This window comes from Madurella fahalii (assembly GCF_045866475.1).
Source record: "Madurella fahalii IFM 68171 DNA, scaffold_1, whole genome shotgun sequence".
In the NCBI taxonomy this organism is placed as follows: Eukaryota; Fungi; Ascomycota; class Sordariomycetes; order Sordariales; genus Madurella; species Madurella fahalii.
This window is the reverse complement of record NW_027263971.1, coordinates 4,910,801-4,928,727: the sequence shown is the minus strand read 5'-3', so window position 1 is coordinate 4,928,727 and position 17,927 is coordinate 4,910,801. Positions and strand designations below refer to the sequence as shown.

Genomic DNA, 17,927 nt, shown 5'->3' with positions numbered 1-17,927 from the left:
TGTGCTGGTCCTTTTCCCCACTTATCCAACAGACACGGCCGTCTGTTGAGACTGCTGCTCGCATATTCGTCTACGGTTAAGTTTCACCGCTCCATTGGATTTATCCATCGTCGAGCAGCCGTAGTGGCTGGGTAGGATCGCTGCGCGGCCCCGAAGCCTGGAGGGTTGTGTATCCAGCCGATTTTCTGGCTCGGGGCGAGGTGCGAGGTGTTTATTGGTGTGGGGATTACAGCCAAGGCATGCACGGATTTATAAGCCATGTGCCGCAGGCTAAGGTAGTGTCGAAGCAGCCACGTTTTCCCAAGCACGCCCACTGGGCGGAATCCCGAATTTTTCAGCTTGCTTCCCTGTTCACACCTCATGAGCAGTTTAGCTACGCATCGCCGAGGAGGGTTCGAGATTGGATCAGTCGACTTGTCTTCCAGGTCGTGTCCTGTTGGCCCGCCCGTAAGCAAGTGAACGCCAGATGGACACGAAGGTGGCTGGGTGGCTTAACTGCCCGGACTGCAAATGGCTAGCGCAGCGAGGCTGGAGAGGCTGGCAGCCTGAATGGAGCTTGGACCTCCCAAAGTATTCCTTAACAGGTCCTCAGGCCCTGGCTCCGGTGCAGCAGCCTGCAAGCGCACCGCTGCGCCCGTTTTTCTTCCGCTGTTCCCCATCGCCTCGCAGCCTTCTTTTCTCGCCTTGAGGCTCTTCTCCCAGGTCACATCGCGCTCACATCCAGAGCAAATCCAACTACCATATTTTGGCTGCATATATTGTCTTGACCACAATTAGAACCAGTCAGCTGTGCACCAGGTGCAGTTCAATTAGTTTTCCCTCACCCCGGCAAGTTTGACGCCTCCCGCGCGCTTCTGCGTTGGCATCCCGTCGGCTTGCACCCTGAAGCTCTCGCCACGATCTCCAGCCACACATCAAAGCCCCGAGCGTCCCATCAGCCCGGGGATGCTTCACTCTGGACGGTGACGCTGTAGGCGCGACAGAAGTGCATTCGGGAACTGAGAGCACAGTCCCGGCCTAGCCCCTCCCCGTTCAACGCTTCCCCCCCCCCCCCCCCCCCCCCAGCATTCCCGTCTTCTAAAACTCCATGGCCTCTGATCGAGGGCCCACCGCGACAGAAGCTCCGCGTGCGGCCTCAACCTCGACCGCGCCGCACGCCACAGCTACTTTTGCACCCATCACTGATTTGTCCCGCCAAAAGTCTCTCAAAAGAACGCGCGAAACGACCCCAGACTCACCCGCTTCGGTCTCTGCGGGCGACATATCGCCATCCAAAATCGCTCGTCTGGTCGGCTTTGCGAGGCAGTCCCACCTGCCCACGGACGGTGCGCCCGCCGAGGACGAGAGAAGCCGGCAGGAGGAAGAAGAGGATCAGCAAATAGCCACCCATTTGAGGAACAGCGGCAGCCACAGCCCGTCGCAGAAAGCGCTCGACGACCTGATGTCGGGCGTCGCGGCAGCCGTGAACCGGCCCCAGGACTTGCCCTCAGAAACGGGCCATTCCGAGATTGAGGCTGCAGCCGCGGCCGCGAGGGCTCTCAGTTCCGCTCCCGTACAGACAGGCAACGCTGCTACCGAGGAGCTCCAAGATGTTAGTCCACAAAGCGGCACGAGCGCGGCGAGCCTCGACGACGGCGAGGGCCAGGTTGTCGACAGTCCCACAGCCATGGATGTTGACTCGCGCGGTGATCAGCGGTTGTACGCGCCACAGCCCGAGGCGCAAATGGAGGACAAAACGGCATCCTCGCTCTCGTACCCGGGGGTGTTGCCAACAGGGAACTCCATGCCGGCACCCGCTCATCCCCAAAGAGGGATGAGCATGCCCATGCCAAGTTCGCAAAACTCGGACCTCACGCCCCGATCGCCCTCTTCCAAGAAACACAAGTGCCCCTACTGTGATACGGAGTTCACTCGGCATCACAATCTGAAAAGTCATCTGCTCACGCATAGCCAGGAGAAACCCTATTCCTGCCAGTCATGTCACATGCGGTTCCGCCGTCTCCACGACCTCAAACGGCACAGCAAGCTGCACACAGGCGAGAAGCCGCACGTGTGTCCAAATTGCGACAGAAAGTTTGCCCGTGGCGACGCGTTGGCGAGGCATAGCAAGGGAGCGGGCGGCTGCGCGGGCAGGAGGCCAAATATGGGTCCGTTCGGCCTTGATGGGTCTAGTGCCGGGACTGCGGACGATTCCGCCATGTCGAATGATCTTTACGAGGGCGGCGGGGGAACAGACATGGCAGAAGAGGAGCGGCGACGTCTAAGTATGCCAAGCATCAAGACGCAGCACGTTGCGGGGCAAGCAGGGCCCGAGGGATACGGGAGTCACTCGAATACGTATCCTCCGGCCGGTCAACGACCCGGGGCTGCCGGTGGTTTGTACCCGCCGAATGCCGAGCGCGGTTCTTCGAGCTCAAACACGTCCCCGAGCGTGCCCAACAGCCACACGCCGCACACTAGCATATCGTCGGTGCCGCTGAGCGCCGGCAGTTCGTCCATGTACTCGCAGAGCGGCATGACGGAAAGTCCCAAGGCACTAAGCCCGGCCGGCGTGCAACCGAACGCAGCCGGTCAGCAGCGTGCAGGTGAGCAACCCCAGGGCAGCTCTGGGCAGCCCCTACCTACCCATGGTATGTCACCAGCGGCCAAGCAAGCCTGGCTCTCCCAGTATCCCCCCGCTGACCGAGACGCAACCAAAGGCAACGCTGCTCCGGCCCAGCACGCAGCCGGCCGTGGTCGCGGTCGTGCCGGCGCTGCTCCCGCGCAGGCCGCCGAGAGCAACGCCTTTGGCGCTTCGGATCCCGGCTTCTGGGCATATTTCCAACACCTAGAGCAGCAAGTCAAGAACCTGGCAAGCCAAGTGAATAGCCAACTGCTGGAAAGGATTACCGTGCAAGACCAACATATCGCTGCCCTGACCGCCGACGTTGCAGCATTACGGCAGCAACTCGCCGAGTCACGAGGGGATGGTGCAGCCGCGGAACCTACCGCGGAACCGGCCGTGCAAGAGTAGTACCTCGGCGGCATTTGTTGTACTATCCATCTGTGACGAGTCATGTGGAGACAACGCCCCTGGAGTCAGGGGTTTCGCCGCAATTACATGGATAGCGTGCGATACTGGGTACGGCTACGGTAGCAGACGGTAGCAGACGGTGGCAGACGGTGGGACTACCGCAGTGATTCATCGTCGCGGTAAAGCCTTGATTCTAGGCCTCGCTGTATCGTCTTGCCCCGCAACGTTCCAAGGCGGTATGGTTCGTTAGAGACATCACACGGGACTTTTCCTATTTGGGTTTCCAGGCGGTTTATGGCGGGCTTTGGTAAAGGCGCAGGGAGGGCGGTATTATGGTGCAATACTGGGAGGACAAGCGTTCAGGCATCCTTTGGTGTTGGGAGCCAGCCGGGGCTGGCTGCCGTTGCAAGCGTGGGCATGTTTCTCGGTGGCGATTGCAAGCGCTAGCCATCAGCTTGGCTACCGATGTGGGTGATTGACTGGGCCCGCTCTACGCGCATGGGGAGGGGGAAGGGAGTTTTGTGCGCCGTAAACCAACTCTATCTCGGATGTATGTACGATATCACAGTATCGGAACCATGTCGCCTTGAGGCACCCAAAAGAAATCATTCATTCAGGATACGACGCTGAAGCATTCTGCTGCGTGCCGCATGCTCGGCGCATATTAGCGATAACCAGCCACTGCGTGGAGCCCCACCTCGTAACGTCATCACCAGCACTGCCAGCGCTGGAATGGCCCGACGGCCTGCATCCATCCCTGCGGCGCAAGACGAAGGGCGGCGGCAGAGGCCAAACATTTCGCGAACAATGGCCCCTCGTCCGATGCCTTAGCTGCCGAGTTTCTGGGACCTTGCGCGCGGCATGCATCAACCTTGAGCTGCCTGCCTAGGCCAGAAGCGATCGGTCACGAGCCCCGGCTTCGACAAAGCGGTGGACACTCCAGGACCCGACAGCTTCCGCGCGCCCGAACCATCCTCCCACTCCAGAGCCGCGCCTGCCCATTCCAGCCAGCACCGATAGCCAATTTGCGACTGCCTGTCTAGAATTCTCCCTGCATTACGCGGAAGCTCTGCCCCAGGCGGGCGGGCACGCTCGAGACCATGTCCGCCCCGGATCTTCTTGTTCCAGGTGAGCAACCTGCCAACTTCATCCACGCTCCCCCCGCCCGCCAGTCAGCATGGAACAAGCTCGAGGGGCGACCCTGGACGACAACCCCTTATACTCCTCCAAGAGCAAGAAGAAGCGCGGTGCGAAGAAAACCCAGAATCGGAAGGCCGCACAGACGGCACCGCACACTCACAGCCGAGACCAGTCTATTGACGCGAGTACAGCTTCGCGACATTCAGGGTCCGCCATGTCTGTGGCGGATAGCGAGATGTCATCCGTGTCATCGTTCGGAGCGAAGAGTGATAGTGTGAGTTGGCGAACTCGGCCCCAGCGATGCTTTGGATGACGGCTACTGACAGAGCGGGCAGCAGAGCCTCGACGGCCATCTGACATCACCCTCCGAGGCACACTCTGTCGAGTCCAAGAGTCTGCAGATAGGGCAACGGGCCGACATGGCCGAGTCGACCGGGGATGTTGCAGAGAAGGAGGCTGAGCATCTGCTCGTCAAAGTGGAGGTCAAGAACGAGACCGGCGACGCGGAGGCGACGAAGAGTGCCACCCATGCGCAAGTCTCCGAGAAGGGTCAACAACGCAATGAAGGGCCACCCGTCCCCGGGCCTCTGCATACAGCATCATCTAATGGGTCGGCTTTACCCGCGGACGGCAACGTCAAGAAACGCGACAAAAGAGGACCAAGAGCAGCCCGAGACCCGGACTACCCCGTCCTCGTCGATCTAGCCAGCATCGACGAGCAGGCAGCGCGGGAGCGAGCCCGAGCATTAGCCTATAGGGCAGGCGGCATCCGACTCGCTCCCTGGAACATACCCTGGCGGCGGCGACTGCAGACGCTGGCCGTCATCATGCACCTGCTCACCATCGTGGTGCTCCCGGCCTTCTTCTTCTTCCTCTGCGCGATCCCGCTCACGTGGCCCATCGTGATCCCCTACCTCCTGCACATGCTCCTCTCCAAGTCGGCCACGGACGGCCGGCTGCGCATGCGCTCGGAGCGCTGGCGGCGGCTCCCCGTGTGGAAGTTCTTTGCCGGCTACTTCCCCGCGCAGCTGCACAAGACGCACGAGCTGCCGCCGACGCGCAAGTACATCTTTGGCTATCACCCGCACGGCATCATCTCGCACGGCGCCTTCGCCGCCTTTGGCACCGAGGCCCTCGGCTTCGCCGACATGTTCCCGGGCATCACCAACACGCTGCTCACGCTCGACGCCAACTTCCGCGTGCCACTCTACCGCGACTACCTCCTCGCCGCGGGGCTCGGATCCGTCTCCAAGGAGTCCATCACCAACACGCTGACCAAGGGCGGGCGCAACGGCGAGGGCATGGGCCGCGCCGTGACGATCGTCATTGGCGGCGCGCGGGAGTCGCTCGAGGCGCGGCCCGGCGTCATGCACCTCCTGCTGGCGGAGCGGAAGGGGTTCGTCAAGATGGCGCTGCGGACGGGCGCGGACCTGGTGCCTGTGCTGGCCTTTGGTGAGAACGACTTGTACGACCAGGTCAGCCCCAAGCGACATTCCAAGCTGCATCGCCTGCAGATGGGCCTGCTGCGGACGCTCAAGTTTACGCTGCCCTTCCTGCATGGCAGGGGCATCTTCAACTATGACGTGGGCTTGATGCCCTATAGGCGGCCGCTGAATGTCGTGGTGGGCAGGCCGATCATGGTCGCGCAGGCTAAGGGCGGGGAGATTGACGGCGCCGAGTTAGACAGGTTGCATAGGGAGTACATGGAGGAGTTGAGGAAGATGTGGGAGCTGTACAAGGACGTGTTCGCACCGGCCCGGAAAGAGGATGATATCTTGTTTTTGAGCAAGTGAGGGGTGCGCATCTCTTAATCTTTCTCCTCTACCCTTTTTTTTTTTTTTACACTTCTGTTTTACTCTACCCGGGGCCGGCTTGTTGGGGTGGCATTCTGTTGTTGTACCCTATTCTTTCTGCATGGCTAAGGTATGGACAACGGGGCGGTCTAATCGGTCATTTTGGTGTTTTTGTTTATAGTACTTATCGGGAGGTGGGGTTCGGGCTGGCATACGGTAGACGGGGGATGGTCAAGTAAGGCGGCAATGATGTGGTGTTTGGTTGAGGGTGTGTGTTTCATGTAATACCACTGCCACCACCTTATTCGAGGGGTGCTGTACGAAGCATGGAACTATACAGGGCAAACAATGCTCTTGGGAATCAATCATGGTGTTTATTTTATTTAGTTTCCGGAACATGTGTTGCTGTATTTCTGCTGTGAGACCCTGAGCCTCGGATGTGGCTGGCTTTCCCGTGACTAGCTTCCAATGCGGTCTGGTTTCAGAGATCGGCGGTCAACGGTGGTGAACCTCAGGTCTCTCGTCGCTGCAGTTGCATTTGTCCATCACGCGCTCCCTTCTTTATGGGCTTTGGGACTCATCGTTGTTCGGATGTTCTAATTTTTGTACTTGCGGTTTATTTAGGACGATACTTCTTTGGTTCATTAGTCGAGTAGCCCCATCGGGTTGCTGATGAATGTTTGCTTCGTTGGTTTCCCTCATCCTCTCACTGACAGTACGGGGGAGCGGTGGAACCACAAAAAAGGAAAACCCGATGTAAGTTCGCCAGACTTTTAAAGCATTGGGAAACTAACCCATGGTCGTAGTGATTGCTCTCTCGTGGCATGGTTTGCGCGGCATCAACATCCTGGGCGGCGCAGTCTGTTCCCAGGAGTCAGCGTCCATGGCCGGACCACACGACGCGGAAGATGCTTGCGAGAGCTGTCCTTTGATTGAAAGCAGCGACCGCATATCTTCCAGGAGAAAGACCGACCATGTTTACCAAACGGCGGGCCCCGCGGTGATACGGCCGGCATCGAGTCCCCCTACTGCTGTCGCCGTCCTCCTAACTCTTCTGGTCCTCGAGCTGCAGCTGGGGATTTTGGTTTTCATTCTCGTTCTTCATGGAGACGTGGAAGAGGTAAGTTTGTTGTCCGGTTTCGGAGAACACGGCCCAGTCAGCTCCCGATGTTGTTTCACAGGACTGATAGCGGCGTGTCGTCCACAGCCAAGTCTCATCGGTACCTGCCGGGTTGACCTCAACTACACCACATATGAGGGAGTCCAACTGCCCAACGGGGTGAATGCCTTCTTGGGCATGCGCTATGCGGCCCCACCCCTTGGAAATCTCAGATGGAGGGCTCCCGTCGAGCCTGCTTGGACTGGCACCGTGGAACAGGCGACTGAGGTGCGCAAACTGTCCTTCCATCATCCGTTCTTGTGAGCAAATCACTAACCACCTCCGTTCCTCCCTGCTTACAGTTCCCGCCAATATGCCTCGGTATCGGGACGAGCTACCCATCTGCCGGCCAGGACGAGGATTGTCTCTTTGTCAACGTCTGGGCACCTTCCAACGCCACCGCTCAGTCGAAGCTGCCGGTATGGTTATTCATTCAGGGGGGAGGTAAGTTCTTGGGCCGCCAGATTTATCCCGTGACCTCTGATCTTTTTGACAATTGCCTGTTAGGATACGTCGCCAACACCAACGCCAACTGGAATGGTGCGGAAGTTGTGGAAAAGTCTGGCCATAACGTCGTCTTGGTCAATTTTAACTATCGAGTCGGTCTCTGGGGCTTCCTTGCGAGCGAGCGAGTGCGAGGAGATGGCGACTTAAATGCCGGCTTGCTGGACCAGCGCATGCTGATGACGTGGGTGAAGGCCCATATCGTCTCGGTAGGCTCCTTGTTCCAGAACCGTCTTCGACAGTTCAGCTGACTAGCCCCTTAGTTTGGCGGAGACCCCGACTATGTAGTGATCCATGGTGCCTCGGCAGGTGCTGGCTCGGTCGCCATGCACTTGATAGCATATGGCGGCCGCAATGATAATCTATTCGTAGCGGGTGTTGCCGAGTCCATTTTCTTCCCGGCACAACCCTTCGTCCGGGAGCTTGAGTATCAGTTCGATCGGGTGGCAAGCCAGATAGGCTGTGACGGTATCGCGCCGGTCCAACAGATGGCGTGTCTTCGCAGTAAGGATGCCGCCTTGTTGCAGACTGCGAACCGCGCGCAGGCGTTTCCCGGCCGCTCAGAACCCCCCATGCCCCTTTTTTACTGGACGCCGTGCGTTGACGGAGATCTCTTGCGTGATCTCCCCTACAACCTGTTTAAACGGAGGCAGTATATCAATGTGCCCTTGTTATTCGGTACATCAACAAACGGTACGGACTTGGTTCTCCCCCTAAAGTGTGATTCATGACCCATAAGGGCCGAGCATCACTCCGACTTGATCCCCTTTATAATTAACATCATCAACTATAGAAGGGTCAGTCTTCGCCGCCAACGCGGCCACCGAATCCGACGTCGCCATCTTCCTCACCAACAACTACCCTCACCTCACCCCGAACGATACCGATGCCATCCTCGCACAATACCCCAGACTGCCCGCCCTGCCGCGACACAACGCCTGGTTCCCCACCGCGAGTCAAGCCTACGGCGAGGCGACCTTCATCTGCCCGCAGACGAACATCCTCAACCTCCTCCAATACGCCCAGCACGCCCAGCACGCCCAGCACGCCCAGCCGCCGCCGCCCCTCTACGCCTACCGCTACAACGTCCGCGACGCGGAGAACGCCGCCGCCGGCCTCGGCGTCCCGCACTTGTTCGACGCGGCCGCCATCTTCGGCCCGGACAGCATCCGCGACGCGCACGTGAGCTACCGCACGTACAACGCGCCCGTCGTGCCGCTGGTGATGGGGTATTACACCAGCTTTGTCCGGGCGTTGGATCCCAACCGGCATCGGGCGCCGGGGAGTCTGGAGTGGCTTCCCTGGGCGGGAGGAGGAGGAGGAGGAGAAGGAGGAGGAGAGGGGGACATGAGGCGGATGGTGTTTGAGACGGGCGGGGATGCGAGGATGGAGGACGTGCCTGGGGACGAGAGGGAGAGGTGCCGGTTCTGGGAGGAGGGGTTGGGGGACCGGCTGGAGCAGCTGTGGCGGGTTTGACGGGAGAGTGGACGTGTTCTGGATGATGGATGGCAATGATACTAGCATACCAGGCAGATCGGGTACTGCGCCTTAGACCCGCTCCAGCGCTAATCGCTTCAAAAGTGGTGTTGCTACTTGTCTCTATCACATACGACCATAGGCAGTAGAGAACTCGGGATCCCGTCCGCTCTCCCTTAGATAAGCTACTGACCGCCGAACTAGTACTCAGGTCGGTGACGACTGGGGAATCCTCGGTGTTGTATGTTTTTTTTTTTTTTTTTTTTCCCTTTCTCGGTCGAAGTGGGTCCTTCCATTCTCTCTTTTTTCAAAGACTTAAGATGATATAAGGACACTCGAGAAACGTTAGAAAACTGACAAATTGCCCCTGAATTGTTTATCCATTTTAAATCCACCGTTCTTCTACGGATCGCTGCTCCCCCCCCTCAAAAACACTTTTATAAACCGTCACTGAGGCGAGCCTCTCTCCCCGGGCATCCCACAATGACCAGCAAGGTACCAACGGGCATAGCCCCTCTACGCGACCACCATCTCTCAACACCTCGGCGTCCACATACCTGACCACCATCGTAGCAAACTCAGGCTCCCCAGATATGCCAGGGCCAGCCTCGGCCAGCTGCCCAAGAGCCGCCTTAGCTAGTTGGCTATGGTCTCTCTTACCGTGACAGCCGAACCTCTCCGCCACAACGGTCTGCACCAAACTGACCCCCGCCCCCATGCTAGTCCCGGTAATAACAACTTGCGATACGGCCACGGCCCCATCACCATCGTCACCCGGCACCGGTTGCACATCACGCACGATAACGCTCCCCGCCTCCGCTTCCGCAACTCCCAGGTGGGCGTGCCACTCGATCCCTGCACCCCTCGGGAGCTCATCCACTTCGGCGACAAACAACTTTGGGACAGCATTCTTCGATGTAGACACAAGCACCTCTCTATCGGGCAACGATTCCCCGCCCTGCCGCGGCAGCCGTTGCTCGCCGCTTGCATACGACATGTACTCGGGGTTGAACCGCCTGTCCCACAGGTCAGGGCCGCTCTCATCCTCGTCCTCCTCGTCCTCCTCGTCATCATCATCATCACCGCCCACAGATGGGGAGCGTCCAGAGCCGTGGGCCATCTCCCACGCCCTAGCAGCAAGCTTAGCCCTCAGGCCCATCCCCTCACCGGGCATCCTCGGGAAATACACCGCGCCGCTGGTCCACCACTGCACGCCCATCTCGACGCCTATCCGCCACAGGTGCTGCAGGGAGAGGGCGATCTGCAGGCGGAGGGCGTCCGCACCGTCACCACCGCCGCCGGGGAGGGCCATGGTAGCCGGGACGAGGGGGATCTGTCCGGCCACCGCGACCAGTCTCGGTCCGGAACCGGCAGCATCTGAGCCGGGCTTGGCGTTGCCGAGGCTCGCGGCGGGGACAGAAATGGCCTGGCTGTACGGCCCGATGTTGGCCGGCGCCCAGTACGAGCGGGACTGCACGTGCAGGCCGCGGCGTTGGGCGGGCTGGAGAAGGGCTGTGTGGACGGCGAGGTAGATGGCGATGTCCGCGTCTGCCGCGGCGGTAGAAAGGGCGTCGCCGCACGAGATGGTGACGCGGGAAGGGGGGTTGGGCGCGCCAAAGAGGCTGCCGTAGATGTTATTTACGGTGGGGAAGTCGGCCATGCGGCGGAGGATGACTGTCGCGCTGAGGATAGCGGAGGGTGGGAGAGAGTGTTGTTGGAGGCGGCGGCGGATCTGCTCGACGATGGACCGGGTTTCCGCTTCGATGGAGCGAGACTTAGCGCCAATGAAGACCCATTGTTGCAGTTTCCCGCTCGTAGGAGGCTGTAGGCTCCCTAACGAGGGGACCCCGGGTGTTGACTGGAGGTTGTGAGGGCTTGAGGCAACGCTCTCTGTGAGCGAGAGGCCATCTAACACGCTAGCAAACTTGGGATCAAGCAGGTCGGGTATCCTGATGCCGGCCTCTGTCCCCTGATCTGTCTTGTCTTCTAGCCTGGCATTCAGGAGCTTGAGCCAGGCGCTTCCCCCGCCTTCTCTGACAACCCTCTGGTCGTCTTCGGCTACTACGATACGCTTCCGGAACAGCGTCGATGGCCCGTCTACCACAAGAGTCTCAAACTCACCCCCTTCACCGATTACCGCGCCCGTCTCGGCCGTCCCAAAGCGCCGCATCGCCCTGGCAATCTTGGCCTTGCCTGCCGGGCTTGCAACATTGGTCCAGAGAAACGAGTCATCCAGGCCGCCACTCGCAACCTTGACAATGCGCGCCTCCAGACCCGCCGCGGACATGTCATCCAGGAGCTGCGCATCGGACCCTATGGCCGGGTCTGCGGACCTCGGAGTTGGGAGCACCGGAAACTTCCATAGGTAAGCCAGGGGTGTTAGCCCAAGCCTGGTTGCTACGGATTCAACGCGCGTGCGCTGGTACGTGCTCAAGATGGCGCCGGCGCAGATGGCGTTAGCCTCGGGATGTGCCGTCTTGATGGCTTCGATCAGCGGGACCATCGATTCGGTCTCATCTGGGGGCCCCGCACCAGCATCACCGTCGCCTTCCTGACCGTCCTGTCCAGTGAGGCCGGGCAGACTCGACGCCGGCCTGGAGAGTTCATAGTGGGAGTAATCCTTCTCATGCTGGGTGGTACAACCGGTGATGGCCCTGCGGTACAGCGGGATGCCCGTGGCCTCGGCATAGAGTGGGATGACCTGGTGGCCCACAGTCTGGTACATGAAGCTGTTGAGGTCGCGCTCATGCTCGTGCTCATGCTCGTGCTCATGCTCATGCTCATGCCCATCCTCATCTGCATCAGGGAGCACCTCATTTCCAGGGACGCCACATCCTTGACCCGGCACGCTGGCCGCAGGCGTCCCATCCTGGTCCGGGCCCTGGCACGCTCCACCGCTAGAGGCTGCCAGCACCGGCGCCGGGACAGCGGCGCCATTACTAGCCCCTGACGCAACGGAGATGGTGGCGGGCGGGGGAGAGGTCTGAGAGGGCCCAAGCGGCAACGATAGTGCCGGATGCAGATTGGCAAGCGCAACAACGCGGTGACCATTTGCTCGGCAGTGGAGGAGCGAGAAGAAGCTGTCCTTGCCACCGGAGACAAGGGCAATCACGTTGAGCCCGCTAGCCCGGTTGGTGGACATTTCGGGCCAGGGGTCTCGAAGGAGGTATCGGGCCCAACGCTACGGGTGTTTGTTGTGTCAGCTTGCCTGCTCGTGTTAGCTAGTTTATGGCATGTAACTACGTGGTAACTACTACATACGATGTAATTACTCCAATCGCCTGCGACCCGAAGCAGAGCAGGGGACAGGCCGGAGTTGACTCCGCCTGTCCGACGATATGAGAAACTCGTGAGGGGAGGGGGGGGGGGGGGGGGGGAAGGGTGTCGGGGTGTCTGTGAGTTCGTACGCGGGCCCCGGGAGTGGTTTCCAGGATCCCACCACTGCAAGCAATGACGGATTCAGCAAAGGGTGGAAATGCCCCCTGGCCGCACTGTGGATGCTGTCACAAAGATTGGCGAGTCATTTTGGCTTTGATTTCGGCGTTTGACAGTTGGGTCGGCCAGAACCAAACGACTAATGCCAGTTGATTGATTCTGAATGTTTGCTAGGAGCTTGTGGTGGGGTTTTGGGCCGGTGCTAGTGCGACGGGGAAGTGGACCTGCCCCGACATTGTGGTTCTCGACGCTCCAAGCAATTTCCTTCTGCAACCCAAGGTGCCCGAGTGGCTTGCCTGGCCCCGAGACGGAGTGGAGGTGATGTTTCTGTCTGTTGTTCGTTTTCTTTTCTGTTGCAACCCTGTACCGGGTACCCTGTTGCCGAGTTGAGACGGTGAACAAAAAAAAAAAAAAAAAAAAAAGCGAAATAAAGGATCCGCAGACGTTCTTTCCACTGATCTGCCGGCTAGTGTCGCCTTCTCTCACCAAAATGGCAAGGCACGCCTTCATGGAGTGGAGATACGGAGTAGGGCGCAAGTCATCGGCAGTTGAAACGAGATACCGCCTCGTTGCCTTGTGCAAGCACAGACAGTTTGACCAGAGAATAAGCGTCTCAGTGCTCTGACGATTCATGGGCCGAGAAACAGTTGGTGGGCATCAAGACTGGCTACATTGTATTGGGCAAGAGTGCTGAACAAGACTATGTAGATGTACATGGGGGCATCGCTATTGAACACGCCGAGGAGAGCTCCCGATGATATGTGACCTGCACACACCGTGCCCTGTCCGTAATGGGTAGCAATCTCGCGAGAAACAGCTCAGAGAGAGAGAAGACAGCCGCGAGTAATCGACTAAATGACACACGCCACAAAGAACCAAAACAGATCCAGAAACAGATCCCACCCCACAGAAAACAAAACACAGGGGATCAGAACCCCCTCTCTTGTCCCCCATCACAAGTCGAATTTTGGAAAGTAAATAAGTTGGTTTCCAGAGCCATGACGGTTGGGCCTGCTGCTCCGCCTGCTGTGCAATTACAACGACCGTAGTGAACTTGGAAAGGCGCTCGAGGCAGGTCGTGCGCGGCGGAAATGATGAAAAATTGATTGCTGTCCTCCCCAATGTGAATGAGCCAACCCATTGCGGCCTTTCGAGTGTCTTGAGAAAACTTTTGGTGGGTCATGACGCCGCCCCCAATCAAGGCAGAAAAAACGCCCAGGTGAAAGGTGTGATGGGGGAAAAATGGTGGTACAAGAAGGGCAGATACCATGCAAATGCCGAAACAGAAATACACCTCGCTCGCTTTGTGTTGCCTATTCCCTCGTGGGAAGCCGCGCCGTGTGAAAGCCGATCCCTGGTCGTCCCGGCGTCTCGTGGAGCGATTCCCCTTTATGCTGTTGGACCCCTCCCCAAGCGAACGTATCCATGCCAGAGCTCGGGCCCGTGGGCGAGGTCCCAGAGAACAAGTCGGTCATCATGGTCATGTCGGGCATCAATGACGACAGCACGTTCCAGTGCGAAAACCATCGTCATCGTGAAGAGTGTGCGGAGAAACGAAGTTGGGCTCCCCAGGCTACTCGAAGGCCCGTCTAGTCAGCCCTCTTGCGCTTCTTCTTGCCGTGGTCGCTCCCCTCATCCGATGACAGTTCGCTGGCGCTGCCGGGGATCTCGGCGGCGACCTGGAACAGGACCTTGCCCAGGGTCTGGTACTCATCCGCGCCAACGAGGCTCGGAGCGCCCATCATGGAGGGGTGGGGGTAGGCAGGATGGACCGCGGCAGCGGCCATGGCCTCCGGGTCGTCGATCAGGTTCATAACAATGGCGCCAGAGCCGTGGGTGCGAGCGTGCTGCGCCAGGTTGTCCGAACGCGAGAACTTCTTACCGCACTCGTTGCACTCGAATGGCTTCTCTTGGGTATGGAGTGACCGGTAGTGGCGCTTCAGGTGCTCCTGGCGGCGGAAGCGGCGACTGCAGAGCTCGCAGACAAACGTTTTCGATGGGTCCTCGGTCAGCGACTGCTTACGCCCACGGCGGCTTGTGGGGACCGGGAGAGGCGTCGTGGCAGCATTGTCAGAGCCCGAGTTTGACTCGGACGCGTTGTTGGCGTCGGGAGCAGCACTCTCCTGGTTGCTGGGTGGTGTCTGCTGCTGGGCGCTTCCAGATTGAGAATCAGCAGCTGTGTTCATGGTGGGCTTGCTGGCGTCCTCGGACTTCCGCTGCCGCTTGTTCCTGTGCGCGTCGCTATCCTGGCACGAGTCGGAGGAAGCGAGGCAGGCGACAGCAAACGAGTCGCTGTCCTCAGAGCCTTCCGAGTCGTCCTCACAGGCGTAGCTTGATTGGCTGAGCGACGCAGCGTCAGAGCTCGAACGTGACCGGCTGATTTCGGTTGCAGAGCACTCGTCTAGATCCACTAGGCCGCTGACAAAGTTATACTCTGAATCAAGATCGGAGAAGTCGTCGAAGCGCAGGTTAATGGGGGCTGGCTGGTCGAACTCGAAAGAGTTCGACGAGATTGCAGGGGCAGAAGCACCCCTGAGCACAAATTTTTGATCCTCGTCCTCGCCCGCGCAGAGAGTGGGCAGTGCAGAGTATTCTGGGGCAAGTGTCGAATTAACACCGCCAACCGTGAGATTGCGGGGATCGCAGAAATCGATGTCGTCCGAAGACACAGATCGCGCGTACGGGGATGGAGAAGGCGAGAGCGACGGGCACGAGGCAGGAGAAAGGAGGTCGCTTGTCTGTGTGTTGAGTGGGGCAACCTTGGGCGCCTGTGGTTGAGGCTGCAGGTACACTGTAGTGAACCCAGGTCAGTGGATCAGCCCCCTAAATTTTTCTGGTTGTTGCCCAACTGTCACCAAGAGCGCAGGGGCCATGCAAGGCAGACCCTCCGTTCATTCACCAACTTCCACCCAAAAATTTCGATACCGTTTTATCGAAACAGCATCGGATACCAAACTGGAGGCTCGGGGGGAAACCGTAAAAGAGGGGAGGAGATAGAAGGGGAGAAAGAAAAAATAAGAAGAAAAAATAAACTCACCAGGCGTCAACGGGGGCGATGCGCATGCGGTCCAGTCCAGGCTGGGAAAGCTCTCCAGCTCGCCGTCCACGTCGCACGGCTCCTTTCCCTCGAGGCCCGAGAACATTGGGTTCAGTGGCGTTTGTAGCATATCGCAGCTGCCCGGGCTGCTGATGACACTTGCAGACGACGATAGCGGAGGGGTCGACGGCGAGTAGACCCCGTCAGCCTCGCTCAGCTCCGTGTCCAGCACGATCGTCGGCTTGTGGCTGACGGGCAGCGGGGATGCCACAGGCGTCAGCGTTTGCGGCACCATCGGGGCACCGGTAAACGGCCTGGAGCATGACGAGCCGGGCCGCGAGTAGATGGGCGTCGAGGGAAGCGGGGCCACGACCGGGAGCATGTTCATGGGCGGCTGAAAGGCCGGGAACTGCTGTGCGATGAAACGGCCATGCTGCCGGCTCTCCGGGTTCGGATCTGGATTGTAGAACAGGAAGGCTGGGACTGTCGACTGGGACATCATCATGGTCTCCATCTCGTCGGTACTGTTGTCGTCATCGTCAGCCATCCCACTCCTGCCACCGTTGCTCCATGGTAGCTGTTACCTACCAGGCAAAGATTCAAGGATCCTTTGGCAGACCGCTGTGTCTCTTGTCTCGGCTTTAGGTATTAAGTATGTATATAGTGGGCGTAATGTACAGGTCCTTTCAGACGTCGTTGTCGGCAGTGGCCAAATGATGGTGTGGTTCGGTTCCGCTGGTAAGGAATGGATGGCAGTTGTGATCGTGGATCAACAACTAACCGGTTTAGTCTCGAAGACAGCTGTTGTAGTTGTTGTACATGGACTCGTCCGAGCGATTATCGTCTTCAGGCGTGCACACACACACACACACACACACACACACACACAGACACACACACCCTTTCTCGTTGTGTCTCTATTGTCTCTTCGCTATCGTTGCATGGAAGCAGAGGGGTATGCGCGGTATCGTGGGCTGGGGGTGTGCGCTCGGCTTGGACAGAGTTGCTGTGAAGGAAGGGAAGGAATGTATTCCAAGAGCTCGAGACCTTAAAAGAAACAGAACCGATATGTAAATGAAGAAGAAAGAGAGATCACGCGTCCAGGTCGACAGATCTGCCCATGTGGAGGGAGCAAGTGCTGAGCCGGGAAGGGAAGCCCTTGCGGATAAGTACGCTACGGGTCCAAGTTGGAGATCAACGGCGGAGGTGCCAGTCGACTCTGGCCCCGCCGACTGGCTTGTCGCTTGGATAACCAGACAAGGGCCGGATGCAACCAGCAGCCAGGCTGCCCAGGACTGGCCGGCGAATCCCTGCCTGCATGTCTGGGGCAACATCAGATGTGTGGGCTTCTTGGCGGAGGATGGCGCAGCGACTAGCAGAAATTCTAAATCGGGCCTGGTCCGGCCGCCATGCACTCGGAAGTACCACAGAAACTGGAGGTACTTGGACCCACAGCGACCCTCCCATCATTCTGTACCTTCATGGCACTGGCGGGCTGTCTGTGGTGCCTGCAGCAGGTCGAGTGGAGGGGGGCTTGGGTCCTCATGTACATCCACCAATCACGCAAGAGAGAGCGGGCTCTCGCCGTCCCCCGCCGTCTCCCTCCGTTACCCTCAAGCAAAGGCAGTGAGGTGGGTGTCTGGTGGGGTGGTTGTGCTCTCAAGTTTCGCGGTGTCGTGTCAAGATGAGGTGATAAGGCAAGCCCCGGCGCCTCAGCTCACATCGTAGAACGCAAAAAATCCGGCCTAGTCGAGACAGGTCCGTACGGACATACGAACTACGCTCTTCGTAAATGAGACTGGAAAGTGACAGCTGTGCAGAGGACCCAATCCAAGCGAGGCAGAAACGCTTGGGTCGCACGCACAACTGGATTTTCGGTGGGCTCAGGCCAGCGCCGCCGGCCAACGGGAGAGGGCGAGCACATGCATAAAGCAGGCCGTGATGGCCTGCGGGGCGCTGATAGGCTGGGGGCCCAGCACGGCCGCCCTCCACTAAACTTGCACACAGAACCTCTAGCCCGAGGTGCGTGTGCTCAACGGTAAGCCGGGCTCACCTATTCGCTCTACCGTGTCAGGTCACATATCGCCGTCCCTGGCCCGCCCCCTCGCCGCCAGCCAGTAGCGAACTGCAGGTGCAGCGCTGCAAGGCACGAACACCCCGAGAGGCCACCCGCATCACAGGCGAGCTAAGAGAACGGCGTTGCGCCGCCTGTTGACACGGCGGATCGAGAGAATGGAGGGACCCAGCGGTCGGCAGTGGTTGGTTTGAGCCGATCACAACCAAGTCGGATGCTTGAGTGATATACTGTGTAGTTAAACAATAATGCAGGCAGACGCCGGCAAAGCCATCATCAATGATCTTCGGGTAGCG

General features: G+C 59.0%; 5 protein-coding genes and 1 non-coding gene across 6 annotated transcripts; 3 read left to right on the top strand and 3 right to left on the bottom strand.

The window, feature by feature from the left end:
* Nucleotides 1–1,087: 1,087 nt before the first annotated feature.
* Nucleotides 1,088–3,013, top strand: MFIFM68171_01516 (Zinc finger protein crol gamma; the record flags this gene model as incomplete). Its single annotated transcript, XM_071056938.1, has 1 exon — nt 1,088–3,013. One exon carries the CDS (start codon nt 1,088–1,090, stop codon nt 3,011–3,013), a length of 1,926 nt encoding a protein of 641 aa, XP_070913039.1.
* A 1,177-nt stretch (nt 3,014–4,190) lies between these two features.
* On the top strand, nt 4,191–5,946 carry DGA1 (diacylglycerol O-acyltransferase 1; the record flags this gene model as incomplete). The annotated part of the gene is made up of 2 exons (XM_071056937.1): nt 4,191–4,427; nt 4,480–5,946. The coding sequence occupies 2 exons, from the start codon at nt 4,191–4,193 to the stop codon at nt 5,944–5,946; spliced, it is 1,704 nt and encodes a 567-aa protein (XP_070913038.1).
* A 796-nt stretch (nt 5,947–6,742) lies between these two features.
* MFIFM68171_01514 (Carboxylic ester hydrolase) lies at nt 6,743–9,085 on the top strand (the record flags this gene model as incomplete). Its single annotated transcript, XM_071056936.1, has 6 exons — nt 6,743–7,070; nt 7,128–7,333; nt 7,408–7,549; nt 7,613–7,818; nt 7,873–8,302; nt 8,403–9,085. 6 exons carry the CDS (start codon nt 6,743–6,745, stop codon nt 9,083–9,085), a joined length of 1,995 nt encoding a protein of 664 aa, XP_070913037.1.
* A 130-nt stretch (nt 9,086–9,215) lies between these two features.
* MP_IFM68171_r3 lies at nt 9,216–9,331 on the bottom strand. The gene has a single exon (XR_011605972.1). It is a non-coding gene; the product is annotated as a 5S ribosomal RNA (ribosomal RNA).
* Nucleotides 9,332–9,470: 139 nt separating this feature from the next.
* On the bottom strand, nt 9,471–12,227 carry MFIFM68171_01513 (Diphthine--ammonia ligase; the record flags this gene model as incomplete). The annotated part of the gene is made up of 1 exon (XM_071056935.1): nt 9,471–12,227. The coding sequence occupies one exon, from the start codon at nt 12,225–12,227 to the stop codon at nt 9,471–9,473; it is 2,757 nt and encodes a 918-aa protein (XP_070913036.1).
* Nucleotides 12,228–14,109: 1,882 nt separating this feature from the next.
* MFIFM68171_01512 (Zinc finger protein msn2 4) lies at nt 14,110–16,071 on the bottom strand (the record flags this gene model as incomplete). The annotated part of the gene is made up of 2 exons (XM_071056934.1): nt 14,110–15,311; nt 15,558–16,071. 2 exons carry the CDS (start codon nt 16,069–16,071, stop codon nt 14,110–14,112), a joined length of 1,716 nt encoding a protein of 571 aa, XP_070913035.1.
* Nucleotides 16,072–17,927: the final 1,856 nt, after the last annotated feature.